Source organism: Hemiscyllium ocellatum, chromosome 32, assembly GCF_020745735.1.
Source record: "Hemiscyllium ocellatum isolate sHemOce1 chromosome 32, sHemOce1.pat.X.cur, whole genome shotgun sequence".
In the NCBI taxonomy this organism is placed as follows: Eukaryota; Metazoa; Chordata; class Chondrichthyes; order Orectolobiformes; family Hemiscylliidae; genus Hemiscyllium; species Hemiscyllium ocellatum.
Genome location: NC_083432.1, coordinates 26,143,617 through 26,170,885, shown reverse-complemented (window position 1 = coordinate 26,170,885; position 27,269 = coordinate 26,143,617). Strand labels below are relative to the sequence as shown.

Genomic DNA, 27,269 nt, shown 5'->3' with positions numbered 1-27,269 from the left:
GCAGGTCATTTCAAATGTGAATAGGTTAGGTGAACACCTCTGTCAAGGTGACTGTGGCATGATTCATTGAATTTCTCATACAGTGTGATACTTTGTTTTTGCTTTTCTCAGAACACCATGGCAATTCCAAGGTCTCTGGGCTCCTTTATCAACTTTATTACTGGGATTGTGATCGGAGTTTTCATCTGTTCCTATTTTGTTAACAAGGCCACATTACACATTCAACGTCACATGCAAACTAATTACAACCATCGCAACTTTCATTATTACCATTCCCTTGTGAAAGGAATGATGAATTGCAGTTCAAGTAAGTAACTAATCCTTTACTTGTGACCAAAATTGTTAAGTGACATAATTTTTGTTGTTCAATTATCTCCTTTATCTGTTAAAGCTGCTAATTTCATTTCAATCATTTCACATTTTGAGGATTTATTTCATTCTTTCATAGCTTCTGTTTCCCTTTTTACACTTAAAAGCTCCTCTTCAGCTGCGAGTTAAGCTCCGTGGCATCCAGAGATATCTTTTATTGTTTAATCCAAGTGATGAGATCCATTTTTTCTCATATATCTATTTGGACAGCGTAAGCCAATATTCTGTGAAAATTGGAATATTCATGGAACTTTGTCTAGCAATGGGACCAATGCTTGTTATGAAGTTTTCACTATATCACCTAATACAAATCAACGGCCATTTGTTTGTTAGAGTTCGCTGGACTCAGAGCAGGGAGAGAGGGAGAAGAAAAGGAATATGTTCCATATAGAAAAAGTGCCGCTGTCACATGTGCTGTTGAGAAGGTGACTGCTGGGAGCCAGAAGGTGCAGCTAAGTATTGGAGCTAAAACCGAGAAAATGTCATGGAAGCCATGGGGACTGAAAATAAGCCTGTGTGTCATTCATAGTTCGGCACAGAAGAGAGTGCAGTGAAAGAAGCCTGCACAGCAGTATTAGTGCAGCTGAGCAGCATTCAAACTCAGAGCAATCTCGGATTGGAGAACTTCGCTGTTCTGAGAAAGAACTGGAATTGTTCCTGTGAGTAGCTGCTGGAGTGCAGCTTCCAGACTCTAGGGAGCATTGTCCCATAAAAGAAGTGTGAACTATCCGGATGTGAGCCATCATTGTGATAACCCATAACAGAGTAGATTTTGAGGCAGCTCCATCCCATATCTTTGGAAGTGAATAAATGAAATCCCTGCTAAAGTGTTAAGAAGATTTCATGACCCAACATCTGCATGGTTGCTGAGAAACTTATGGGATGTGTCTTGGTGACATGTGATATCATGTTCTGTACGAGGTGGCTGATAGTTATTACTGGTAGTTACTTCATGTCAATTCTGGATGCTACAATACAAGTACTACAATACATGTATTGTCAAATGTATTATTGGTGTAACTTTGTACAGTAAAGTTATTAGTGTTCAAAACTGAAGAAACTGGTGGCTTTATTCTCTGAGTAAGTACTAACACTTTATCTACTTTATAAAAAGGTTATTCATTCTTCGCCAAACCATTTTTACTACCTACAATCAGACCCCACCACCAGAGATATATTTCCTTCCCCACCCCATTCCACAGAGACCATTCCCTCTGCCACTCCCTTGTTAGGTCCACAACCCTCATCAAGCCACCCTCCACTCCCCGGCACCTTCCCTTGCCACTGCAAGAGGGGTAAAACCTGTGCCCGCACCTCTCCCTTGCCTCCATCCAAGGCCCAAAGATCCTTACACATCCTGCAGAGATTTTCCTGCACAGCTTAACACCTCATATACTGTGTTTGTTGCTCTCGGTGTGGTCTCCTCTACATTGGGGAGACAGGACGCCAACTCTGAGAATGTTTCAGGGAAATCTCTGGGACATGCACCAAACAACCGCACCACCCTGTGGCTGACCACTTCAACTCCCCCTCCCACTCCGCCAAGGATCTGCAAGTCCTGGAACTCCTCCACCGCCAAATCCAAGCCACCTGACCCCTGGAGGAGGAATGCCTCATCTTCCGTCTTGGAACCCGTCAACCACACGGCATCAATGCCAACCTCACTGACCGTCTCATTTCCCCTCCCCTCTCCTTCAAGGTGAATGGGGGTGGGGATGGAGGTGATAGGTCAGAGAGGAGAGTTGAAGCCGATAGGTGGGAAGGGAGATTGGCAGGTAGGACAGGTCATGAGGACAGTGCAGAGCTGGAAGGTAATCAAAGGGTCAGAGGGTTAGATAGGCTGGACAGGGAGAGCCTTTTTCCAAGTATGGGGATGGCAAACACGAGGGGACAGAACTTTAAAGTGAGGGGAGCTAGGTATAAGACAGATGTCAGAGGTAGTTTCTTTACTCAGAGAGTAGTAAGGGTATGGAATGCTTTGCCTGCATCGGTAGTAGCTTCACCAAGTTTAAGTGCACTTACGTCGTCGTTGGACAGACAAATGGACGTACATGGAATAGTGTAGGTGGGATGGGCTTCAGATTAGTATGACAGGGCAGCGCAACATCGAGGGCCAAAGGGCCTGTACTGCGCTGTAATGTTCTATGTTAGAACTGAGGTAAGGTGGGGGGAGGGGAAATGAGGAAACTGGTGAAGCTTCACTTGCAGGTTCAATGAGAAGAGCATTGGATAGGCTTGTGATACACACACCGTTGAATAACCCACTGACATTTAATGTCTAGCCATCGAAATGAAGAGTACCTGTTTTAAGTATTGCATTGCAAGAGTCTACAGGGACATATCCACAAAAAGTAATGTATATCCATTCAGAGCTGCTAGCAAGAAAAACGTATCTCAAAAAGACGGATAAATAGGATTTAAAGGCTTGTTGATGGTTTGCACATAATATACACTTGACCTTTGAGTGGAATGTACAATTATTCCAAAGATTAGATTAGTTAATTAGTGATACTCTTTACTGAGTGATGTTTGATGTATATGACTGGATCCAGTCTGGTTTTGCTCCTGTAACATATCATTTGATTTGATTTATTGTCAAATGTACCTAAGTACAGTGAAAAGCTTTGTTTGCGAGCAGTATAGGCAGATCATAGTAAGCAAGGACATCCGGATCATAGGGTGAAAAAAAAAATCAGACAGAGTTAGGCATACAAGTTACACCGCACAGACAAGATTAACATAACAGATCAGCATTATTTGAAGTTAGAGAGTCCATTTATCAGTCTAAAAATGGCAGGGGAGAAGCTGTTCAAGCAATTTTACATTCTTTGTTTTAAGTGGGCTCACAGCCTAACAGTTTGTATTGACGGTGGCCCATCTGCTTGCCTCTTTGACAGAAAGGAATCAGTCTGTAGCGGATGAGCTGTACAACAAAGTGCGCATCCTCTGCTGGGTGATGACTGCACCAAAGAATCTGGAAACTAAAGCCAAGCATGTCAAAGCCACCTGGGGCAAACGCTGCAGCATTTTGCTGTTCATGAGCTCTGAAAGCAATCCAGATTTTCCCACCATTGGCCTGGAAACGAAAGAGGGTAGGAACCAGTTGTATTGGAAAACCATTAAGGCTTTCCATTATGTGCACAAACACCACATCGATGAGGCTGACTGGTTTCTGAAGGCTGACGACGACACCTATATTGCCATTGATAATCTCAGATTGCTTCTTTCAAAGTACAACCCCAATGAGCCTGTGTACCTGGGCAGGCGCTTTAAACCATTCCTCAAACAGGGTTATATGAGTGGAGGAGCTGGCTACGTTTTGAGCAGAGAAGCTCTGACAAGGTACGTGGCCGCTTTCAGAGATAAGACCTGCAATCATTCTTCTCACGTTGAGGATCTTGCACTGGGAAAATGTATGGAAATACTTGGAATTACGCCAGGAGACTCCAGAGATAATCACTTAAGAGAGACATTTTTACCTCTGACATTACTGAGTCATTTGATAAAACGGCGCCAAGACCCCAGCTTCTGGTACTGGAAGTTCAGCTACTACAAAGCTACACACGTAAGTTTATTACTAATTACATTTTAATATATTCTTTCACAAGGTAAGGGTTTTGCTGGCTAGGCCAGCATTTATTGCCCATTCTTAATTGCCTTTAAGAAGGTGTTGGTGAGAAGCTTTCTTTTTGAACCTCCATGTTCTGTGAGATGTAGACTGAATTGAGGTTAAAATTTAATTCCCACAGCTGCTGAGGTAACCATGAAGGACTGTCCTTCTAAACCTCTCACCTCATCTGAGGCATGTTGACCCTCCGGTCAAACCACCACGAGTTGTTTCTCTCTAATGAGAAAGCTGCCCTAAGATTCGGCAGGACTATTTCACTTTTCCTTCCGTTTTTGATTCAATGAGAAGAGCATTGCAGTAGGCTTGTGATACACACACCGTTGAATAACCCACTGACATTTAATGTCTTGCTCCTGGATTTTGACCCAGTGACAGTGCAATGTTTCCAGGTCAGGATAGTGTGTGGGTTGGAGGCAATCTTGCAAGTGCGTTGTTGCCATGTATTTGGTAAATTCTGTCAATAAACAACACCAAACTATGCTCCATCTAGCAAAACATCAGGACAAATGAATGTAGAGGTTCCAGTCTATACTTGCCCAATGTCCAGTAGGCAAGACTATCCAACAATTAGCAGTTTTGCCACTGAATGAATATCTGCTGTGAGCCAGGAGATACTAAAGTCCTTCATAAAACCCATACTACTGTCCTGGGTGAGATCAATGGACTAAACTCATGGTTGAGATTAAATTATGAGCCATTCCTTCTTTTATATGTACATATCCTGGATTGAGACTGGGAGGTACATTAGTTGAACATATGAGGTATGCAGTAGAGCTTTGCTTGAAGTTCTATTGATCACTTTCTTTTATCACTACGAATTTCTGCTGGAAATAACCACTTGTGGGCACTCCTTCCTGTCCCGATGTGACGGGGAAGGCTGGCTCTCAGGACAATGTTGAGACTGCTCTTCCCCTGCAGCAAATTTGGATTGTGAACTTTCCTTCATATGTCCCTCGTCCAGCTGGTGTGGCAAGATCCTTCATTTTGCTGGCAACCTAATTATGCCAGAACAGTACTTGCTCAAAATATTTCAATTCAGTCTGACCATAGGATTTGGAACTGGAATGGGCATGAAATCAGTAGGTGGATAGAAAATGGGAATTTGTACATGATATTAAGAGCCTAAACCTTGTGTAGCTATAACATGCCAAGTTAACAAAGAAGAATTTTTAATAATTGATTGACATTATTCTACTTTTGAGTTATTACAGTCAGTTAGGTTTAAAACTTAATGTCACTTTGTACGTGAACACACAATTCTCCTGTGCAAACATCATTGATAGTATATTCTTGAGGCAGTAACAGGGATACGGTTGTAAATGGAGACCTGAGGATTTATCAGCTATACCTGTCACAGACAAGAATTAAATACTTTTTATTAATGGCATTTCAAGGGGAGAAAAAATCTTGTTCTGTATGATTGTTGAATTTAGCTGCCAAACAGAGTTGTCCTATATTTAGATGTTAACAGGGCAGATTTCAGTGATCAGCTTTTCATTCGTTATTCAGTTCATTAAAAAAAATAATTACGCTAGAACCTTCTAATATCTTTCCAGCCTTGCTTTTGAAAAAATCCACTTAGGAAAGCAATTCTCCCTCTGCTTTTCTGTTCTTTTCTCATGCTAATGTTGGGAGTTACTGATGGGCTCTATGACGCTGAGGGAGTTTATGAGTCCAACTCTTATATTCCTCTCAATTATCTACAACCGTTTGTGGTGAGGAAAAGGGAGCTTTGTTTTGTAGAAATCAACTACAATACTATTGAGTGTTTCAAACTGATATATTACAGACTTTAGAGTTGGCAATGCAACAGGATGGATAATTAACCCCTAAATATGCAGTCAGTGGTGTTGACAGGGAATCGGTTTAATATCTTATTTAAAAGTTGCTGTACCATTTTTTTAAAAAATGCACTCATTACTTAAGTAGAAGACTTAACTGCAAATGCTGGGATCTTGATTGCAAGATTTAAATTAACCAACCTGAAGCATTAAACTTTACCTGGGGACTTTTAGATGGATGACTTTCAATATTAGTCAGAGGTAAACGGGTCAACCTTCAGTTTGTACTAATGCAACAGGAAATTGTGAAAACACCGCAAGTGTTGAAGCAAAGCAGGAGATTTGTTTGTATTTGTGACTAGTTCTATTACCTTGCAATAACCCAAAACATTTACGTAGCCAATGAAATACTTTTGACGTGTTATCATGTCTGAAATACAACAGCAAATTTGTGTTCAGGAATATCCCACAAAAAGAAGTAACTTAATGACCATTTGGCCATGTTGGGTAAGGAATTTATATAGGCTTGGACATCCAATAGAAATCCATTGGCTCCAAGAGTGCTCGCTGATTATGTTCAGACAAGAAGGGAGACAGGAGACCAATTTAATGGTGCGTTTGAAGGCCAGTGTCTCCAACAGTGCATCATTCCTCAATGCTGCACTGGAACACCATCTGTGAATTTGTGTTCAAGTTTCTGGAGTGGGGTTTCAACTCACGCTTCTGTGCAAGAGGCAAAGGAGCTACTCTTGACCTACAATTCCCTTTGGAAAATTTCTCCTAGCATGTTAAACTAGGAGCAGTCTCAATCATCCTGTCAGGAAATGGGACAATCTTTCCATTCTGAAAAGTTGACTGAAATGGCAATTTACAATTACAGAAAAATATACCCAATAACATATGTTGCAGAAAAATTGGCAAAGCAACATTACAGATGCTAAAACATCCAAAATTAATGCTTATGTCAATCTCCATGTAGCAGTTGCTAAGTCATAACAAAATCTAACTACTTGAGCCAAGATTGGACAGTCTCTGATTCAGAATTTCCCAATCAATGATGATTAGATATTTTGTTCTGAATACTTGATTGGATAATTTGGGTTTCCTATTCAGTCCAATTACACAAACACTACCAGCTGAATTGAAGGCAAGACTCTGCAACATGAATGGTAAGAAATATTTCAGGTCAGTTGGAGAGTATGTTTCATGTTTTTAAATGACATCTGTCTGGTAAGCTTGCAAGACTTCATTGTTTTTGCTTGACTTGGAAAAGTTCCTCTTGATTAGTGATGGGAAATTTGACAAAGGTTTTCTCTCCTGAGAAAGGTTCTGTCTCCTGGATGCTGCCCAGTTATCTCTATTGGTATCATACATGCATATGGATGCTTGGTATGGGGAGAATGGACTCACTTATAATCAGATACTGACTGTTTAAACTATCCCAGAAGTCAGTTTACTGCAAATTTGCTGGATGCACCATTGGTGAAACTGGACTTACTTTTCATTCATTCATGGGATGAGGCCCAGTGTTTTTAGCCCATCCCTAATTGTCTGGAGGGCTGTTAAGAGTTAACCACATTGATCTGGAGTCACATGTAGGCCAGAGTAGGTAAGAATGGAAGTTTCCTTCCCTGAAGAACATTAATGAACCAGATAGGTTTTTCCTGACAATTGATTCATGGTCATCATTAGACTTCTAATTCCAGATATTTATTGAATTCAAATTCCAACATGTGCCATTTGAATCCAGATCCTTTGAACATTAGCTGGATCTCTGGTTTAACCGGCCAGTGATAGTGCCACTAGACCATTGACTCCCTGGTACTCCAGAATAGAAGAGAAGAATGGTTTGTGAATAAAAGGAACAAATTTCCTAGACTAAAAGGAAAAAATAGATTCCTCAAAAAAACTTATTATCCTGTAGTAAAGCTAAATTAACAAATATATCCCTATAATACATACAGCAGTTTGGCAAGTACTATTGTCTAATTTTTGCAATGTTAACAAGCCCCATTTTTCTCCTTGAAGTTTAACACACTTCCACACAACATGTTGGGTGGTATGGCTACAGTTTACTCATGGGGACATTTTATTGTAAATTGTGGCTAATGAAAATATTGAATTTGAAACATCTACCCATGTATTTTTTTTTTGCCAGAGCCAAACAGTATTATCTAACGCAAGTCCACCTGTAACAGCCAGTAATATATTGACAGCTTAGGATTACCACCTTTGCTCAGTGGGTGTGCATTACATGTCTTGTGATCTCCTGAGTTTTCATATATTTAGTTTGTAGAACGTAACCAGCAGCAGATGGCAGGCGGGGTATTATCAGTAAGACAGGTGTTAGGTGTGGTACCAAGCACATGGATTTGTGAGTTATGCTTTGGGCTGGTTATGAGCTATTTTTATGAGCTTCGAATTAGATCATCATACAACCCTCAGGCAGTTGTAATGAGAGGCATAAACAATTCTTATCATCTCTATTTCTTTAAACTAATGAACAGAAACATTTCCAGGCAGTTCATTGATAATCAAGAATATTGGCATGAACAGCAGGAATTACAGGTGGCAACTGGACCCATTTAGATCACTGGGTTCAAGGTTTGTTTGCTGAGCTGTACTGAATTCATTGCCTCAGTCAGAATACAACAGCATATGGAACAAAACTTTTCCATTGATTGCCTTTGCTTGTCTGATGGTATAATGGTAACTGTGATTAGTAAAGAACACAAAGATTCAAGAGCACTAGATGTAAGAGTTCAAGTATACCATTTGGCCCATCAAGCCCATTTTGCTAATCACAATCATCATGGATGATTGTGGGCTTCAACTCCACCTTTCTGCCTACTCGCCATGTCCCCTGAAAGACTAAAGTTCTGTCTATCCCTCAGCCTTAAATATGTTCAACAATGGATCATTTACAATTCTCTGGGGTACAGAATTCCAAAACATTTGCAAATCTACAGTGAAATGATTTCTCTTCGTCTTATTCCTAAATAATCAGCCCTTTACTCTGAGACTATAGCCAATGTGTTAGATTTCCTGAGCAGAAACAATTTTTCACTGTCTATGCTGTCATCCTCTTTCAGAATTGATTATATTTCACCAGATTGACCTCTATTTCTACTAAATTTGAGAATATAGATCTAATTTGCTCCATCTCTCACCATAGAACAGCTCCCTCAGCCCAGGGACCAATCCAGTGAACACTAACTGTGATGCAATGCAGGTACTCCTTCCTTACATATGGAAATCAAAACTGCATATAGTCTTCCAGCTGTGGTCTAGATTTGAGAGGTCCCAGACCAACTCCATTGTCTTCGTTTGGATTCAAGGAGGCAGATTTTCAACTTGCTGCTCCAACATAAAGCTGGAGAGAGAATACAGATGCAGCGGAATTAGGAGAACGGGATGGAGTTCTTGCAGGATACTGGGTGGGAGGAGATGTAGTCCAGGTAGTTGTGAGAGCCTATGTGTTTCTGGTAAATGTCCTGAAGAAGGGTTACACCTGAAATGTTGACTTCTCCACCTCCTGATGCTGCCTGGCCTGCTGTGTTCTTTCAGCTTCCTGCTTGTCTACACAATGTAAAACTGGCCATTCAGCAGGCCATTGATGAATTCCCCATTTTCATTTCTGCTCAGAGTAGAATCATAGAATGTCTACAGTGTGGAAACAAGTCCACATGCCCCGCCCCGCCCCCGAAGAGTATTCCACCCCTACCTTTATGTTTACCCCTGACTAATGCACCTAGCCTGCACATCCATGGACACTGTGGGAAATATAGCACGGCCAATCCACCTAGCCTGCACATCTTTGGACTGTGGAAGGAAACCAGAGCACCCAGAGGAAACCCACAGAGATGGGGAGAACGTGCAAACTCCACACAGGCAGTCAACTGAGGCTGGAATCGAACCTGGGTCCCTGGCACAGTAAGACAGCAATGCTAACCACTGAGCTGCCATGCTATAGGGAGTCTTCCTAGTGTTCTAGTTGAAAGTTCTCCTTTGGGATGTGGGACAATGCAGCCAAAGACAAATTTGGGATTCATCCAGATTTCCCAAGTAATGTTTTTGGTAAAAAAAAATGCATCAATTTTCAATTAGTATTTATGGAGTGTGCAGTTAGACGTAATTAGTTGCGAATTAAGCTTTAAAAATTTCCAGAGAAATAGGATGAGGTGCTAGATAAATGCACATTTTTCTTATACATACAGGAGTCAATGTCATATAACTGCCACGTTGCAGAAGAATGTATTTTTCACAACTCTGAAGCCTGTGCCGCAGTAGTGCAGAGATTAATAAGCAATGATATGCTATAAATATGTTATTTGTGATCGTATATTTTAGGAGCATAACTTTTTTAGTTTGAGGATTAAAATTTTTAATTCAAGATAAATGAAAACTTATGGTCAGAGCCTGGCAAACAGTCCTAAATTATTGATAATTTAAAAGGGTGTTCTGTGTTTGGTAAAGTTAGAGTTGGGAATGAGAAAACATGAAGCCCCCTCCTGAATTTCTTAGTGATGACAAGATGTCTGCAGTTATCTTCATGAGGCATTTGTGTTCTGCAGTTTTCCCAGATGAAGGAACAGCTTTAGGGAATGGAAATCGTAGAGTTTGATAATGGGTCTAGTGGAACATCCCAGGTGTGCTACATTGTGATGAGAATTGTTTATGCAGCACGATAACCTTTTTGTGATTACTTTTAAATAGAAACAGGCCGATTAGTGTCTTGAAGGTGAAAGGATAAGCTGTGAGTAGTTAGGGCTCAAAAGGAGCTGTGAACCTGAAGCACAGGGCTTTCAGAAATCAAGCGTATTTCTGCATTAGATACATTGAGCCCCATGTTTGAGCTGGGGTTTTCACAATTGTGTGGTGCTTAAGGAGAATTGGAAGATCACCTAAATGTCAACAGAAGGATGCTAAGTGATCTAATACCTCAAAGAATAGTGGGAACACTGGGGAAAATCAAAGTGAAATGCTGAACGCTGGGCATACACTTTGATTTACTCTCAGGAGACATGGTGGAACACTCAAGATTATGTAAGTTATAGAGGAATATGTGGCTTGAAATAAAATAGGACAAGCAGTTTTCTTGAGATTTTCAACTGTAAGGTATTAATTTATGAAATATGGTGTTAGATTAGTTGTACTTGCTTTTTATATTCCTATTTTAAAAAGTTCTGTTTGTAATGCGAGTTAATCTTGTGGTGTAATTCTCTTGGTTAATACTACGGAGTTTAAATTTCTTTTTGAGAGTTACTGGTCTCCTCAAGATCATAACGTTGCAGAAAAGTATTTTTTTAAAAATGAATTGTGGATGCTGGAAATCGAAAACAAAAATAGAAATTGCTGGAAAAGATCAGCAGGTCTGGCAGCATCTGTGCAGAGAAATCACAATTAACATTTTGGGTCCATGATTTGGAGATACCGGTGTTGGACTGGGGTGTGCAAAGTTAAAAATCACACAACACCGGGTTAAGTCCAACAGGTTTAATTGGAAGCACTAGCTTTCAGAGCGCCGCTCCTTCATCAGGTGGTTCATCATCATTTTGAGTCCAGTGACCCTTCAGAACTGCAAATCATAAACACATAGTTAAAAATCAAATAACACCAGGTTATAATCTAACAAGTTTATTTGGAACTACAAGCTTTCAGAGTCCTGCTCCTTCTTTAGGTAGCTAACGCTCTGAAAGTTCACACTTACAAATAAACCTATTGGACTATAACCTGCTGTTGTGTGATTCTTTAACTTTGTTCACCCCAGTCCAATACCAACACCTCCTCATCACATAAATATATAGATTAGGCTAGTGGATTTGAACCTGAATCCTTCCAAAATATACCAGCATTTTTAATAATCATGATCTACGCAGCATAAATAAAACAAAATTGTCCTTTAATTAGGTAGGTAGAGTATTAAAAGGATTTCCATTGTTGATGTTGGCAATAGGTACCTTTTTGGGCTTTAAATGGTCTGCAGTTCAGGACATTATTAATTCTTACAGGGAAGTCATGCAGTAATTTTAAATATGAAGAACTCCAGGGTTGAGGCTGATATAGCCTGTAGGCTACATGGGGAAGAGGAAGACCAAGGAAAGTCAAGAATTCTACCAGTTGCATTCATCGGAAATTATACGTTTGAGTTGAGTTTTGTTTTTGAGGGAACGGTTGTGCTCAAATGTTTAAATGTGAACCTGTCTCCTTTTAGTACTGATCAATGAACAAGAATATGAAGTGGTTACTAGATCATGTTCTTACAGAGCAAGTAGAGCATCTTGCATTTATTCCTTCTCCTTTTCCTCTCATAACCCACACCCAGCAAGCAGACAGCTTTTGGACAAAAGTACGGAATAATATTCCACAGTGCAATAAATTTATTCAATTCTACTTTGAAAGCGAAAAAGCTTGCAGCTGTAATAACATTGAGTCTTTGTTTTGAAGATTTGAAGAATGTCTGCCATTTCTGTGTTCATGAAAGTAACACACGGCTTCTTTTCCTTCCCCAGGGTCCTGAGTGCTGCTCCGACTTGGCAATTTCCTTTCATTATGTAAGCCCTGAGATGATGTACGTTCTGGAATATTATATTTATCACCTACATGTTGTGGGATACAAATACAGAAAAAGTACTGATTTCCCAGACTCATCCAAAACATCAAAGCAAGGGAAGGACATGGGAAAGAGGTAAAACTGACACAGCCTACTTGGGAATCAAATGGCAGTTTTATCTCCAATTTAATTGAAAACGATGTCCACTGGCAGATATCGTGTACCATGAACGGTGACAGTAATTTATATAGGACCTTTTATTGTGGACCAACATGCCAAGTTACTTCACAAAAGTGCTACCAATCAAAATGTAATCATTCCAAAGAAGAGTCAGACTGGACTTGAAACGTTAACTCCAGTTCTCCCTCTACCTATTTCTGCTAATTGTGTTTTCACCCATGTAGGTCTCTGAGGTCCCTGCACTGAAGTCAATGCTACGAATGACATCGGCTGGTCGATTGCCTTGCATGGACACTCCAAGTGGCTGCTGGGGTTCCCCAGCATGTCCTGTGTTAGTTCAAACTTCCAGCATTGGCCGTACTTTGCTTAATGTTGATACTGAACTGTAGGGAGTGCTTGTTGGTATATTGCACTCCAGCTCACTGGTTCAGACACTGGACTTATGTAGTGAGGTGTGGTGAAAACACAGGAGGCAGATGCTTCAGAGGCAAAGGAAACCCTGATTTTATTAAAGTCATAGAGATGTACAGCGCAGAAACAGACAGACCTTTATGTCCAATTTGTCCATACCGACTAGAAATCCTAATCTAATCTAATCCCAATTTCCACCACTTGGCCCGCATCCCTTTAACCTCTTCTATTCATATACCCATCCAGATGCCTTTTAAATGTTACAATTGTACCAGCCTCCACCACTTCCCATGGCAGCACATTCCATACACGCACCACCCTCTCCATGAAAAAGTTACCCCTTAGGTCCGTTTTATATCTTTCCTCTCTCACCCTCAGCCTATGCCCTCTAGCTCTAGACTCCCCCACCCCAAGGAAAAGACTGTCTATTTATCTTGTCCATGCCCCTCATGATTTTATAAACCTCTACAAGGTCGCCCCTCAGACTCCAACGCAAACAGCCCCAGCCTATTCAGCCTCTCCCTATAATTCAAATCCTTCAACCCGGCAGCATCCTTGTAAATCTTTTCTGAACCCTCTCAAGTTTCACAACATCCTTCTGATAGGAAGGAGACCAGAATTGCACGCAATATTCCAAAAGCGACCTAACCGATGTCTTGTACAACCGCAACGTGATCTACCAAAACAAGCAAAATTGAAATTATATGCAATAACTGAAAATGTTACGGATCAAGCAAAGTGAGACTTATCTGACAGCTAACACCCCAGTTAACCCTTGCAGCCCTGGCTTAGTACTGTGGGTTTAAAATTACAGAGAGCTGTGAATTGCCGGGGGACAGGGGCAAGGGGAGCAAGCGAAAGAGAGAAAATGCTAATCCCAGGGTCCTATCCTGCTTCCTTCCCCCGGGGGTGCCCTGCACCGTCAGCCCCGATGCTCACCCTTCTAACTGAGTTGGGACAAAAGGTCTCGGGTGACTTTATGCTCACCCCTGACGTGGCTTCTGTCAGCTCGGAGGGTGGTGGATGTCACTGGCACTGTCCCGGTCGGTATCTCGGCTGTCCGGGTGCTTTGGTCACTTCTCGTCAGTCCTTGGAGGTTCGTGGATGAGAAGCTGGTTTGCTCTCTTGATTTTTTTTTTCCTGAGTCTGTGATGGTTACATTCCATGGCTCGCTGTGTCTGATTCTCTCTCCATTCTGACCGACCCTCTTGCTGAATCCAACCCCCCTTATAGGTCAGGGTTCCCCAGTTATACTGACTGTTGGTTCCCCTTATCCCTTACCAAATCTGGATTTGATTACTAAACTGTTGTTCCTCCTCTCTGGGCTGAATGAGCCTCCTGATTCCTGGATGAGGTGTAAGTGGTTCTCGAATTAAAGTGAATGGGTTCCCATCGTTTTCTATATCCAGTATTTCTCTTGGATGGATGTAGCTTAAAGTTTTACTGGTAGTTAAGGCCTTCACAGGTTTGCATGGAGTACAATGGTGTGGGATGTTCAATATCTCTGTGTCCCAGCAAAGTGATTGAAAGTTGATTTTTATAAGCTCCAGGATGTCTTCGTTGTTTGCTCTACAGGCTGGTATTCATTGTCTTTTAGCTGGGCATTTGTGGGGGTCTTCCTTTAGCTAGACCCCTACTCCACTTGTCCCTAGGCTTGCACATTGCCTGGTTTATCTCAGCCACAGAGCTCTGTGAATCTTAGTTCAAATGTGAATACCACAAACTCATTCCAAGTTTAAGTCCAGGCTATGGAATGGGGATTTTGACCCATTTTGCAGAACACTCAAAAAAAAGTTGGATAAAAGGGAAAGAAGGACAAAGAGGTTTTGGGAGGGAATTCCAGAATCTGGAGGCCAAGCAGCTGAAGGTATCGTAACAAGTGATGGTAGGATTAAAATCAGGAATGCACGAGAGGCAAATGTATTCCATTTCTCATTATCATGACAAATCATCAAGATGGTTGCCTTTTCCCATTGGTAGGAATTTCCTATTCCTTGGATGCTGCCTGACCTGCTGCGCTTTTCCAGCAACACATTTTCAGCTTTTCCCATTGGTACCGTTCCAATCGGCGTGGCTTGTTACTTTTGCTCAGGTACAATAGCAAACATCTTCCCACCTATCCACTCCACCCTCCAGTCCAACCTATCACCATCACCCCATCACCTTCATCTACCTATCGCTTTCCAAACTACCTTCCTCCCAGCCCCATCACCCCCTCCCATTTGTCTCCCGGCCCCCTTGGGCACCCAACCCCCTCCGCACCTTCCTGATGAAGGGTTTATGTCCGATACATCGACTCTTCTGCTCCTTGGATGCTGCCTGACCCGTTGTGCTTTTCCAGCACCACACCTTTTGACTACAGTATCAAACGTCAGACTCACTAAGGGAGAAGGTGAGGACTGCAGGTGCTGGAGATCAGAGCTGGAAGTTCTTGTTGCAAACGTTTCATCCCCTGGCTAGGCGACATCATCAGTGCTCTGGAGCCTCCTGCGAAGCATTTCTTTGATGTTTCTTCTGATATTTATAGTGGTCTGTCCTTGCCGCTTCCGGGTGTCAGTTTCAGCTGTCTGCTGTAGTGGTTGGTATATTGGGTCCAGGTCGATGTGTTTGTTGATGGTGTTTGTGGATGAATGCCATGCCTCTAGGAATTCCCTGGCTGTTCTCTGTCTGGCTTGCCCTATGATAGTAGTGTTTTCCCAGTCGAATTCATGTTGCTTGTTGTCTACGTGTGTGGCTACTAGGGATAGCTGGTCATGTCGTTTCGTGGCTAGTTGATGTTCATGTATGCGGATTGTTAGCTGTCTTCCTGTTTGTCCTATATAGTGTTTTGTGCAGTCCTTGCATGTAAAACATGAGCAAAACTAATGTAGTTTACAAAATACCATGCAAGGACTGCACAAAACACTATATAGGACAAACAGGAAGACAGCTAACAATCCGCATACATGAACATCAACTAGCCACGAAACGACACGACCAGCTATCCCTAGTAGCCACACACGTAGACAACAAGCAACATGAATTCGACTGGGAAAACACTACTATCATAGGGCAAGCCAGACAGAGAACAGCCAGGGAATTCCTAGAGGCATGGCATTCATCCACTAACTCCATCAACAAACACATCGACCTGGACCCAATATACCAACCACTACAGCGGACAGCTGAAACTGACACCCGGAAGCGGCGAGGACAGACCACTATAAATACCGGAAGAAACATCAAAGGAGCGCTTCGCAGGAGGCTCCAGAGCGCTGATGATGTCGCCTAGCCAGGGGACGAAACGTTTGCAACAAGAGCTTCCAGCTCGGCGAACTGAACCACAACAACGAGCACCCGAGCTACAAATCTTCGCACAAGCTGGAGATCAGAGTCGAGAGAGTGGTGCTGGAAAAGCACAGCAGGTCAGGTAGCATCTGAGGAGCAGGAGAGTCAACGTTTCGGGCAAAAAGCCATTCATCAGGACTGAGGCTCACATATCAGACTCACTACCCTATTCAGGATGTATTGCCTGTGGGATAGAGGCAAGAGCTCTTTCATGCTGAAAACTACAGTTTGCTATAGGAAACCATTCTGCTGATGTGAGTACCAGATATCAAAGCCTTGGTAAAGACAATCAGACAAATAGATACCTGACCTGAAATGGTGTCACAATCGTAATAAAATGTAACAAAAATCTTTCTATACAAATAGAAATATTGCTTGTGGTAATGTTGTCATTTGCTTTTGGATTTTCAGACTACCTTAGCAGGTAGAAGGAGAGTCCCCAGGAATGTTTCAGTATTTTCAGGTCTTTTGGAATGGGTTGTTTATTTGTACAGAAATGGCCAACACTTTTACAAAGTCTCTTGGAATATGCCCATATTGACAGGCAGTCAGTCAGTATGGATTAGTGCATGTAGGGGGTCTGCTGGAGTGGTGAGGTTTGTTAAAGCAGAAATATTTGAAAATGAGAAAGTATTTAAATAGAAAATGGACTTAAAAGAAACTTGGAAACTTGTACATTATTAATTGCTGTTATTATTATTAAATAACGTCCTATTGTAATCTATATTTCTGTGCCCCTTTGGAAAAATGTAATTTAAGATAAATGGAAAGATACACTGAAGTGTGTGTGTGTGTGTGTGATATTGCAAAGATAATAATGGTTCAAATGGGTTTGTATAATATTCATACACACAAGTGAAGACATTCAGAATTTCCCTTCAGTTAATAGAACATAGAACAATACAGCACAGAACAGGCCCTTCGGCCCATGATGTTGTGCTGAACATTTGTCCTAGCTTAAGCACCTATCCACGTACCTATCCAATTGCTGCTTAAAGGTCACACATTCCATTCTAATTAGCAGACAAATCAGTGAAATATTCCAGTTGATATACATAGCCAGGTCATATTGTTACTATTAAATATGTCGGTGACAAATTATTTGGCATTGCCTTTTGTAACTGTTGAGTCCTTCTTCCACCATCCACACTGCAGGTGATATAAATAACATTATGGCCCAGACTGGAGATTCTAGGATGAGAAATTTTATGGACTTACTCTGAAAAATCAGATGAATATATGGCGTTTCAAACTGTACACAACAACTATATTCTAGACATATCCCTCAAAAGTTCCTCTGCTTTCTTTCTGAAGGTTTTGAACTGTTGCTGGGGCACAAATCTATCCCCAAAAAGTGTGGTACTCAAAAAGCACAGTAGGCCAGGCAGCAACTGAGGAGCAGGAGAGTCAACATTTCGGGCATAAACCCTTCATCAGGACCACTCTGCTTTTCCAGCGTCACACGTTTCAACGCTGATCTCCAGCATCTGCAGTCCTTACTTTCACAAATCTACAGCCACTGGTAACCCTCTACAGCCAATTCAAGTGGTCATTGTGCCCAGCTGAAGAATGTCTGAATGTCTTGATGATGAGGGGAGGGGAATGAGAGCATAATATTGATACTCCCTCCCCTTCCCTTCCCAACATAAACACGCACTCAGAGATACAGAGTCACTCATTCACTTGCTCATTTATATACTTGATGTGGAGGTCCTGGTGTTGGACTGGGGTGAATCAAGTTAAAAATCACACAATACCAGGTTATAATCCAACAGGTTTTTTTGAAAGTACTTAAGCTTTCAGAGCACTGCTCCTTCATCAGGTATCCAGTGCAGCAGTATCATATGACAGAATTTATAGTAAAGGAGTAAAGTCATACAACTGATGTGAACTATTGAACAAACCTACGTTGCTGTTAAGTCTTTAATCACTTTGAATGGGGATGCAGGTTTTGAGTGATTAATATGCAAATCCCAGAACTTGGAGTCATAGAGACATACAGCATGGAAACAGACCCTCCGGTCCAACTCGTCCATGCCAACCAGATATCCTAACCCAATCTAGTCCCATTTGCCAGCACTTGGCCCATATCCCTCTAAACCCTTCCTACTCGTATACCCATCCAGATGCCTTTTCTTTCAAGTCACAGCTCTAGTTTGGAAATAGAACCAGTCTGACTCTAGGTTGGGAAACAGATAGACACTAACCTTTAATGCATTTTCAGAGTTGAGCTGTCACTTTTTTTATAAAACATCAAGCTATCTTGGGACTTAAGACTTGAAAGAAGCTATAGGATTTACATATTAATGAATCGAAGCCTGCAACCTCACTCTGTGATTAAAAACTTCACAGCAATCTAGGTGTGTCGAATACTTTGCATCAGTTGTATGACACTTTGATCCTTAACTAAATTCTGTGTCCTGTGATCTTGCCCCACTAGCTACATGACGAAGGAGCGGCATTCCGAAAGCTAGAACTTCCAAATAAACCTGTTGAACTATAACCTGATGTTGTGTAATTTTTTTTTCTTTGTTCATCTACATACAGTTTCACAGATACTTACACATACTCATGTGCATACTCGCATAGATATGCATATTTCAGCAGAGATCTCTGATTGCAATCAGGACTGTGAAAACCTCACTGTTTTTGTTCCTGGCTCTAGCTTACCAATGCAAATGATTCACTGTAAGATGTTTATTTTTACACCAAAGGCTACAAAGCAACACTGCTTATTTCTGTTGTAGTAATATTTCAGAAATAATCACCACTGGCATTTGCCAAAACATTGTGGGAGAAGTATCACTGGTTCAACTATGTTTATTCTGAAACCTTCATTTCCGCCATTTTAATTTGATTCACAAAACGCTGAGCTAGTGGTGCACAGTCTACCTCAGCGATCTCTGCCTTGTGACAGAAAGTCTTTCACGATTCATCTCCATATATCTGACAGAAAAACTCGAAGATTCCTGCCTGTTTATTTGTGGTTTGAGCACAACTTCCTGCAGACTGTAAACAAGCACTGAGACACATTCCGCAACTGCTTCTAAAATGGGACAGTTTTAAAAACAAATCAAATGAGAGCTCCATAGACGAAAGTAAACATTTATAGTAAACTGGCTGTGGTTTGGACTATTTTGGAGGAATTTGAGCAGATTTCTTATATTTGAAGATTATCTTATTGCATTGGAAGAGTATCTTCCAAAAAATTCCTTTCGGAGCATTCACACTATGGGGTAGAACCTGGCCATTATTAGGTCTATTTTCTAAGTAGAAATGTTGTGCTTTAATACCCATTTCAGGAGTGTGAAAACCAACCCTTGAGTGTCCTGTATCCTTGATGCAACCATATTAGTAAAGGTGGCTTTATAGGCCTCACAGTGTACCACCTAAAACAGGTCTTAGGCCTGTTCGCTGTGCAAATGAGGACAACTGGCTGGAATTGCTGAATAATGGGAGGAGGTGCTGAGGTGTCTCTGCCCAGTTCTTCAGGAACTAGCTTGGCTGCCAACATTTAAAAGTGCAGCAGGAGTTGTTGCTGCAAAGCCAGACTGAGCAGATGTGATGCTCCAATTCCACAGCACCTACTGCCTCCCTGCTGTTCCTCTGGGGCAAGGCGAAGGATAGGAATTTATTGCTACAGAATGTTGTATTTAAGATTTTCAAACAGCAGCCAGAATTTCTGCTTCCTTTTTATCCATCAGTCTTTGTATCAGAAGAAGATGCCTTCATTCGTTTGATACAACACAAACAAAGCAGAACATCTTACACCGAGTTCTTCATTTTCATTCTTGAAAACTGATTCATTGGACTTCCTCTGACTATTCCCCAGATCGCTGGTCAGGTTTTGGTCAGGCAAGTTCCGATCCAAACTGCCCCACAGATGAAGGTGTAAATCTATGTCTGAATAAGCACCAAAATGTTGCCTGATGACCAAGGAATTCATCTGACGAACAGTGAATTTGAGCATTAATGTCTTGGAATCTATTGTCTTGGAATAGGAACAGTTTGAATTATGGAATCATTGATACCTTGACATTGCGGTGGAACCGTTCTCAACAAAAGCCATGTTGATGTGTAAGTTTGCAATGTTCAGACTGAAAGTTTAATGGTAGTGGCATACACAGAAATCCTGTGTATGCCAGTACCATTAAACTTTCAGTCTGAACATTGCAAACTTACACATCAACATGGCTTTTGTTGAGAACGGTTCCACCGCAATGTCAAGGTATCAATGATTCCATAATTCAAACTGTTCCTATTCCAAGACAATAGATTCCAAGACATTAATGCTCAAATTCACTGTTCGTCAGATGAATTCCTTGGTCATCAGGCAACATTTTGGTGCTTATTCAGACATAGATTTACACCTTCATCTGTTGCATTTTAAGGTTATGCCAGTTATTCTCATCTCATCCACTGGGTGGAGCACTACACCATGGGTGTGGGGTGAATTGATATACTCTTCTGCCTCCTCTTGGCTGAGTGTGGAACAGCAAGTTTTCGTCATTGTCCAATGCTCCTCAATGCAGGAAGTGATGGCAAACAAAAAGAGATAGCGAATATATAGAGTAAAACAAAGTCATAATCTTACTGATGTCTTGTGAATCCTAATCACATAATCACAAGTTTTCACTTACTTTGTTCTTTCTAAAACACTAACCTGACAGAATTCTCAGAACATTGTGTTCATGCAACTCTTGATTCTTGTTAAAGACAGAAAAATTGCAGATGCTGGAATCCATAGTAGACACACAAGAGGCCAGAGGCATACAGCAAACCAGGAAGCAGCAGGAGGTGGCTGGTTTGCTCTATTCCTCCAGCCTCCTGTGTGTCTACTCTGGAATCTTGTCTATCCTCCACTTCTTTCACCCCATTATTGATATCCTTACCTTCAGAAATGTAAATCGTCAGCTCTTCAATTCCTTCTGTACGCGCCCCGCCTCTTTTAAGGCATTTCTTAAAATTTGCCTGTTTAAAAGAGCTCTGAGTCACCCTGTGCTAATTTCTCTGTCTTTGGCTCAGCATCAATATTTGTTTGAGTATCAGCTTGTGAAGTGCCTTGAGATATTCTACTATGTTGAAGACACTATATGAATCAATTTTGTTTTTTTGCTTGCGGTTCACTGGCAACTTTACTCAAACCACGCAATGCATGGCAGCATTTCAAAATGATATATAGTTTATGCCTGAAATGTATCACCTGACACCTCCCTCACAAAATCTCTTTGATGGCAGAGGGAGGTGGAGAATTGCAGAAATGAGGAAAAACAACTTGCACTCAGACCTTTAATACAACGAAAGAATTTTTCAGAATAAGATTAAGCTATTTAACACCACAAGCCTATCCCATCATTCATTTAGATTAGAGCTGATCTGTAGCCTTACCTCCACCCACCTTGGTTCCATAACACTTAATACCCTCACATAACAATACTCTTGTCAATGTGAGTCTTGTAATTTTCAATGAACCTTTTAACTCGACAACTTTGGAAGAGAGTTCTAGATGATCACCTTGATTTGGATATGGAAGTGCTTTCTGACATTGCACTGTATGGGCAAGCCATAATTGTAAAGTTTTGTTCTCCTGTCTGCACCACCTCCCTTCCCTATCAGATGAAATAGTTTTGATGAACACTAAAAAAAAGAATATTTGTGTAGTGTCTTGTAAAGTGTCTGCAATGTAATACAGCCTCCTAAGACCCCAGTCGGTTTTTTACAGGAACTTGATTAATTGAAGGATGCCATATAAGGCCATTTTGGTCAGATGATCTAAAACTTGATCAAAGGAGTGGGTTTTAAGAGTATCTTTAAAGGGAAAGTGATGTAGATAAAGGGTGCAGTTTAGAGAATAGGAATTCCTGAGCTTAGAGCATCAGCACAAATCCTTTAATCATCTTGAACACTTCAATTTAATCAACTTTTAATCTATGTTCAAGGGTGTGCAAGAATCATCCATCCAATCTGTCCACATAATTTAACTGAGGGTGGAAAAAGATGGAGTAAGGACAGGGGCTTCAGGAAGAGAATTCAAAAGTCGAAGGAACGATATGTTTCATCACAAACGATGGAATATAGAGCCAAGAGATCTACCACAGATCAGTGTGAAAGGGGTGAAGAGAATGTTGTTGAGATAAAGCTTTGGCAAAAGTCATAGAGATGGGATTGTGGAAGATCCTGTTGGGATTATGAACAAGGATAAGACTGAGAAACGCATATTTTGAGATTTTGCATTTTACTGTTAGTAAATCTGCTAACTCTCCCCGTGTCTGCGTGGGTTTCCTCTGGGTGCTCCAGTTTCCTCCCACAATTCAAAGATGTGCAGGTTAGGTGAATTGGCCATGCTAAATTGCCCATAGTGTCAGGAGTAAATGTAAGTTAGGGGAATGGGTTTGGGTGGGTTGCTGTTCGGAGGGTCGGTGTGGGCTTGTCGGGCCAAAGGACCTGTTTCCACACTATAGGGATTCTAATTATTTTAAAAACATGTTGAACATGTGGCAGCAACTCCTGCAGCAAAAGTTGCTTTTCAACCAACAGTGAGATTTAGTTCCTTTGTCTAACTAGTGTAATATTCAGATTAGCAAAGAGCAAATGGACAAAACACATCCCTTTTCCATACAATCTTTATTGTTCAAATTTGAATATGTAGCAGGATAGTATAGGTCCTACGTCATACAGAACCTCGGCTCAGCTGACTGGTCCATTAAAAAAAGGTACTTCAGGTAATTAAAAAAATGTAACTCTTTGTAAGATTTCAATCATCAGTAAAAGAACAGTTAGATCAATACTTCCTAAACCTTTTCCCAGTGTGACCCCAGTTCAAGACATGAGCATTGTTATCCTCGTCAGTGAGATCTGGGTGTGTGGGCGTTTGTAGGAGCTGGAGTTACTCAGCATTGAGTACTTGCTGCCTCAGAGCTCATCAACATCAGCTCGTAACTCTTCTTGGGCTCCTAGCATCCACTTTGGGTAGCATTTGGAGAAATTTGTAAAATTGTCTTCATACAGTCAAAACTTTCCTGGAGGGAATACTTAAGACAGAGACGAGTTTCTGTTTTACAAAACAAAGTGGGTGATATGTGAAGCACAGATGAATGTGAAGAAGGCTCTCAGTCTGGTTAGTTTGAGATTATACAGGCAGAGCTGTGGTGAGGACATATTCTAAAGGTAGTGTTTGCTGACACTATGCATGGGCGCTAATTTGAAAGCACTTAAGCACACAATTTCAAACACAATATGTTCTCCTGTAGAATGTGCACATGATACCAAATGCAGAAGTTACACAGTGTATGTGCAGAGAGTTACAAATCACATAACATCAGGTTATAGTCCAACAGGTTTATTTGGAAGTACAAGCTTTCGGAGCACTGCTCCTTCATCAGGTAGCTAGTGGGGCAGGATCATAGGACACAGAATTTATAGGAGAACATCATAGTGTCATACACTGATGTGATGTATTGAACAAACCTAGATTGCTGTTAATGAATCATTCAAACCTGCAACTCATTCTAAAAGATGAAAGATTTAACAGCGATCTAGGTTTGTTCAATATATTGCATCAGTTGTGTGACACCGTGATCTTTTGCTATAAATTCTGTGTCCTATGATCCTACTCCACGAGCTACCTGACAAAGGAGCAGCACTCTGAAAGCTTGTCCTTCCAATTAAACCTGTCGGACTATAACCTGGTGTTGTACGATTCTTAACATTTTCAGACCCAGTCTAACACCGGCATCTCCACATGAGGTGCAGAGAAAATATGCATGCTTTTGAAATGGGTATCAACGATGTGGAGTGAGAATGTGAGAGGAGGGAAGAGGGCTCTGGATTAGGAGGATGGGCAAGGTGAGCCCACGAGCCAGGCAAGACATAATTTCTACCCCCCCAACCACCCACCTGCCCTCCCCGTTTACCCTGAAGCAGTTTGAATGCATGGGTGATTTACAGTGGTGCACTGCACACATGCACTGGAGAAAAATTATTGCAATGTTAATAAGATTCAGTTCTTTTTGTCACTTCCTTCAAAAATATTTCTTTATCAGATTTTTAAAAAATGAAAATTCATGGAGTGGGTGTTGAAAACGGCTATTTGCCTGAATGTCAAGTAGTATCCAAGCAGTTAATGAGTCATTTTGATTTCCAGTTGACATAGGAAGACAGTGCCATTCAGATAACAAAATGAAGAGGTGATGGCCGAGTGATATTATCACTAGACTATTAATCCAGAGATCCAGCTAATGTTCTGCGAGCCTGTGTTCAAATCTCTCCCGTGGCAGATGGTGGAATTGGATTCAATAAAAAATATCTGGAATTAAGAATCTATTGATGACCATTGTTGTTTGTCGGAGACTAAGAAAAACCAAATTGAAGTTCTCCTTAAGGGACCCACAAACCAGTCAAAGCCAGAAAAGATTAAACAGGCTATTTTGTGAGGGCTGTTGTTGAGTTGTGATTATTTCCCTCCCTGAAACCCAGGTTAAAGTTCCATCAGTCCCAGAGGTGTGCAATAACATCTCTCAACAGGTTGATCTGAAGATATCTAAACTGGTCATATTCGCTTGCAAGAAACTCAAATGGTCTAATTACATATTCTACAATCAATGAGTCCAATAACATGCTTTCTTGATGTGATGAACAATGTATCAGTTACAAGTGGTACCTAAGAACTGGAAATCATACCTTGAGAGTAAGTATTGGCTGGTTCATCACAATTTCAGTAAGAGTTGCTATTTGGTGGGTAGGAACTCTAGCTATTTTAACTCTCACAAGTCTATGAACTGACATCAATTCAGGAAGCCCTATTGGAAGTGAAATTGAAAGGAGCTAAAAGAGCACATAGTCCTGGTCAAATCTGGGATCATTCAGTGCTGTATGTCTCAGTGGACCTTCATTGAAAACTCTCTTGAGCCACCAGGGAAGAAGGCTTAAGAGATTATGCCAAGACCCGCGGTGTAATGGATTCCAGAATGACAGAAAGTATGGCAAAAGTAGTGTTTGCAGCAGCCATTTACAAACAAGGAATAACGTTTATTTATATAACACCTTTCACATCCACAGGATGTTCCAAGGCTGTTCATTCCCAACAAATTACTTTGAAGTACTTAAAAGAAAAATTCCAAGCACTGAAACATGACAAGGCGATCTGATTTAGTTGGTTAACAGTTTAATGTTGGCTACGAAAGGATAAGCTTGTTCTGCTCTTCTTCCAAGTCATGCCAAGAATTTTGATTTAATGTCTCAGCCAAAAGATGGCATCTCTGATTATGCAATATTTTCTCAGTCCTGCATTGAGATGTCAGCCTAGATTATGAATCTCGAAAAGAATGTGTTTTAGAAAGGGATGAAAAGAAGCTGCAAGTTCATTACTAATGACAATGAAGCCTTATTCAAGGGACAGAGTCCAAATACAAAAAATGCATGATCTGTTAATAAAACAGTACGTATGGAGGTTTGTGCTCTCCAGAGAGGCTTTACCAGATGTATGTGTGATATGTAAGATTATCTAAAGGGGTTATTAGTGACTCCAACTGCTCTCTCTGTGGCTGCGAAAATGACAGCAGCTGTTAACTTCCTGCCTGCCTGGTTATGCAAACCAATCTGTAATGAGAGTCAAAGAACCATGGAAGGGTAAACTGTACCTATGCCATGCTTTCGCTGGAAAATCTGCCTCAAGGGAGAATTGATCAGAGATCCAGGCTGCTAAACTCGCCGTTATGTTGCACCCTTTTCTCTTTGAGCACAAGTTCCAACATCTCCACATATTCCGCTTAATTCAAAAGGTGTCTGAAAAACTGTCATTGAATTTGAGAAAGCTTTTTTGCATTTAAACAAAAATGCTTGAAATACATTAAAGGTAGCCTGCAACATGATGTGATCATATTTAACTGTTGAACTGCCACCTCCCAAGCCTTGTATATCACGCATGGATTGGATGGAAGTCATGACATTCACTGTTAAGTATTAGACAATAGACAATAGACAATAGGTGCAGAAGTAGGCCATTCTGCCCTTCGAGTCTGCACCACCATTCAATATGATCATGGCTGATCATCCTTAATCAGTATCCTGTTCCTGCCTTATCTCCATAACCCTTGATTCCACTATCCTTGAGAGCTCTATCCAACTCTTTCTTAAATGAATCCAGACACTGGGCCTCCACTGCCCTCTGAGGCAGAGCATCCCACACAGCCACCACTCTCTGGGTGACGAAGTTTCTCCTCATCTCTGTCCTAAATAGTCTACCCCGTATTTTTAAGCTGTGTCCTCAGGTTCGGCACTCACCCATTAGCAGATACATGTTTCCTGCCTCCAGAGTGTCTAATCCTTTAAAAATCTTATATGTCTCAACCAGATCCCCTCTCAGGCTTCTAAACTCAAGGGTATACAAGCCTAGTCGCTCCAGTCTTTCAACATAAGGTAGTCCCGCCGTTCCAGGAATTGACCTCGTGAACCTACACTGCACTCCCTCAATAGCCAGATGTCCTTCCTCAAATTTGGAGACCAGAACTGCACCCAATACCCCAGATGAGGTCTCACCAGGGCCCTGTACAGCTGCAGAAGAACCTCTTTGCTTCTATACTCAATCCCTCTTGTTATGAAGGCCACCATGCTATTAGCCTTCTTCACTACCTGCTGTACCTGCATGCTTGCCTTCATTGACTGGTGTACAAGAACACCCAGATCTCTTTGTACTGCCCCTTTACCTAAATTGATTCCATTTAGGTAATAATTTGCCTTCCTGTTCTTGCCACCAAAGTGGATAACTATACATTTATCCACATTAAACTGCATCTGCCATGCATCTGACCACTCACTTAACCTGTCCAGGTCACCCTGTAATCTCCTAACATCCTCCTCACCTTTCACCCTGCCACCCAGCTTTGTGTCAACAGTATTGTCATCACTAGCTCTCAAAGACAGTGGAATCAAGGGTTATGGAGATAAGGCAGGAAGCGGATAATGATTAGGAATGATCAGCCATGATCATATTGAATGGCGGTGCAGGCTCGAAGGGCTGAAT

The 27,269-nt window shown here is 41.3% G+C and overlaps 1 protein-coding gene across 1 annotated transcript in view; it reads left to right on the top strand.

Moving 5' to 3' along the window:
• LOC132831044 (glycoprotein-N-acetylgalactosamine 3-beta-galactosyltransferase 1-like) overlaps positions 1 to 15,373 on the top strand; it is a 33,486-nt gene extending 18,113 nt beyond the window's left edge. Inside the window, exons 3-6 of the mRNA XM_060849096.1 lie at positions 112 to 307; positions 3,267 to 3,934; positions 12,291 to 12,466; positions 12,736 to 15,373. Of these exons, the coding sequence (XP_060705079.1) occupies positions 118 to 307; positions 3,267 to 3,934; positions 12,291 to 12,466; positions 12,736 to 12,757 (1,056 nt within the window). The 5' untranslated portion in view covers positions 112 to 117 and the 3' untranslated portion in view covers positions 12,758 to 15,373. The remainder of the gene's footprint in view (positions 1 to 111; positions 308 to 3,266; positions 3,935 to 12,290; positions 12,467 to 12,735) is intronic.
• Positions 15,374 to 27,269: the final 11,896 nt, after the last annotated feature.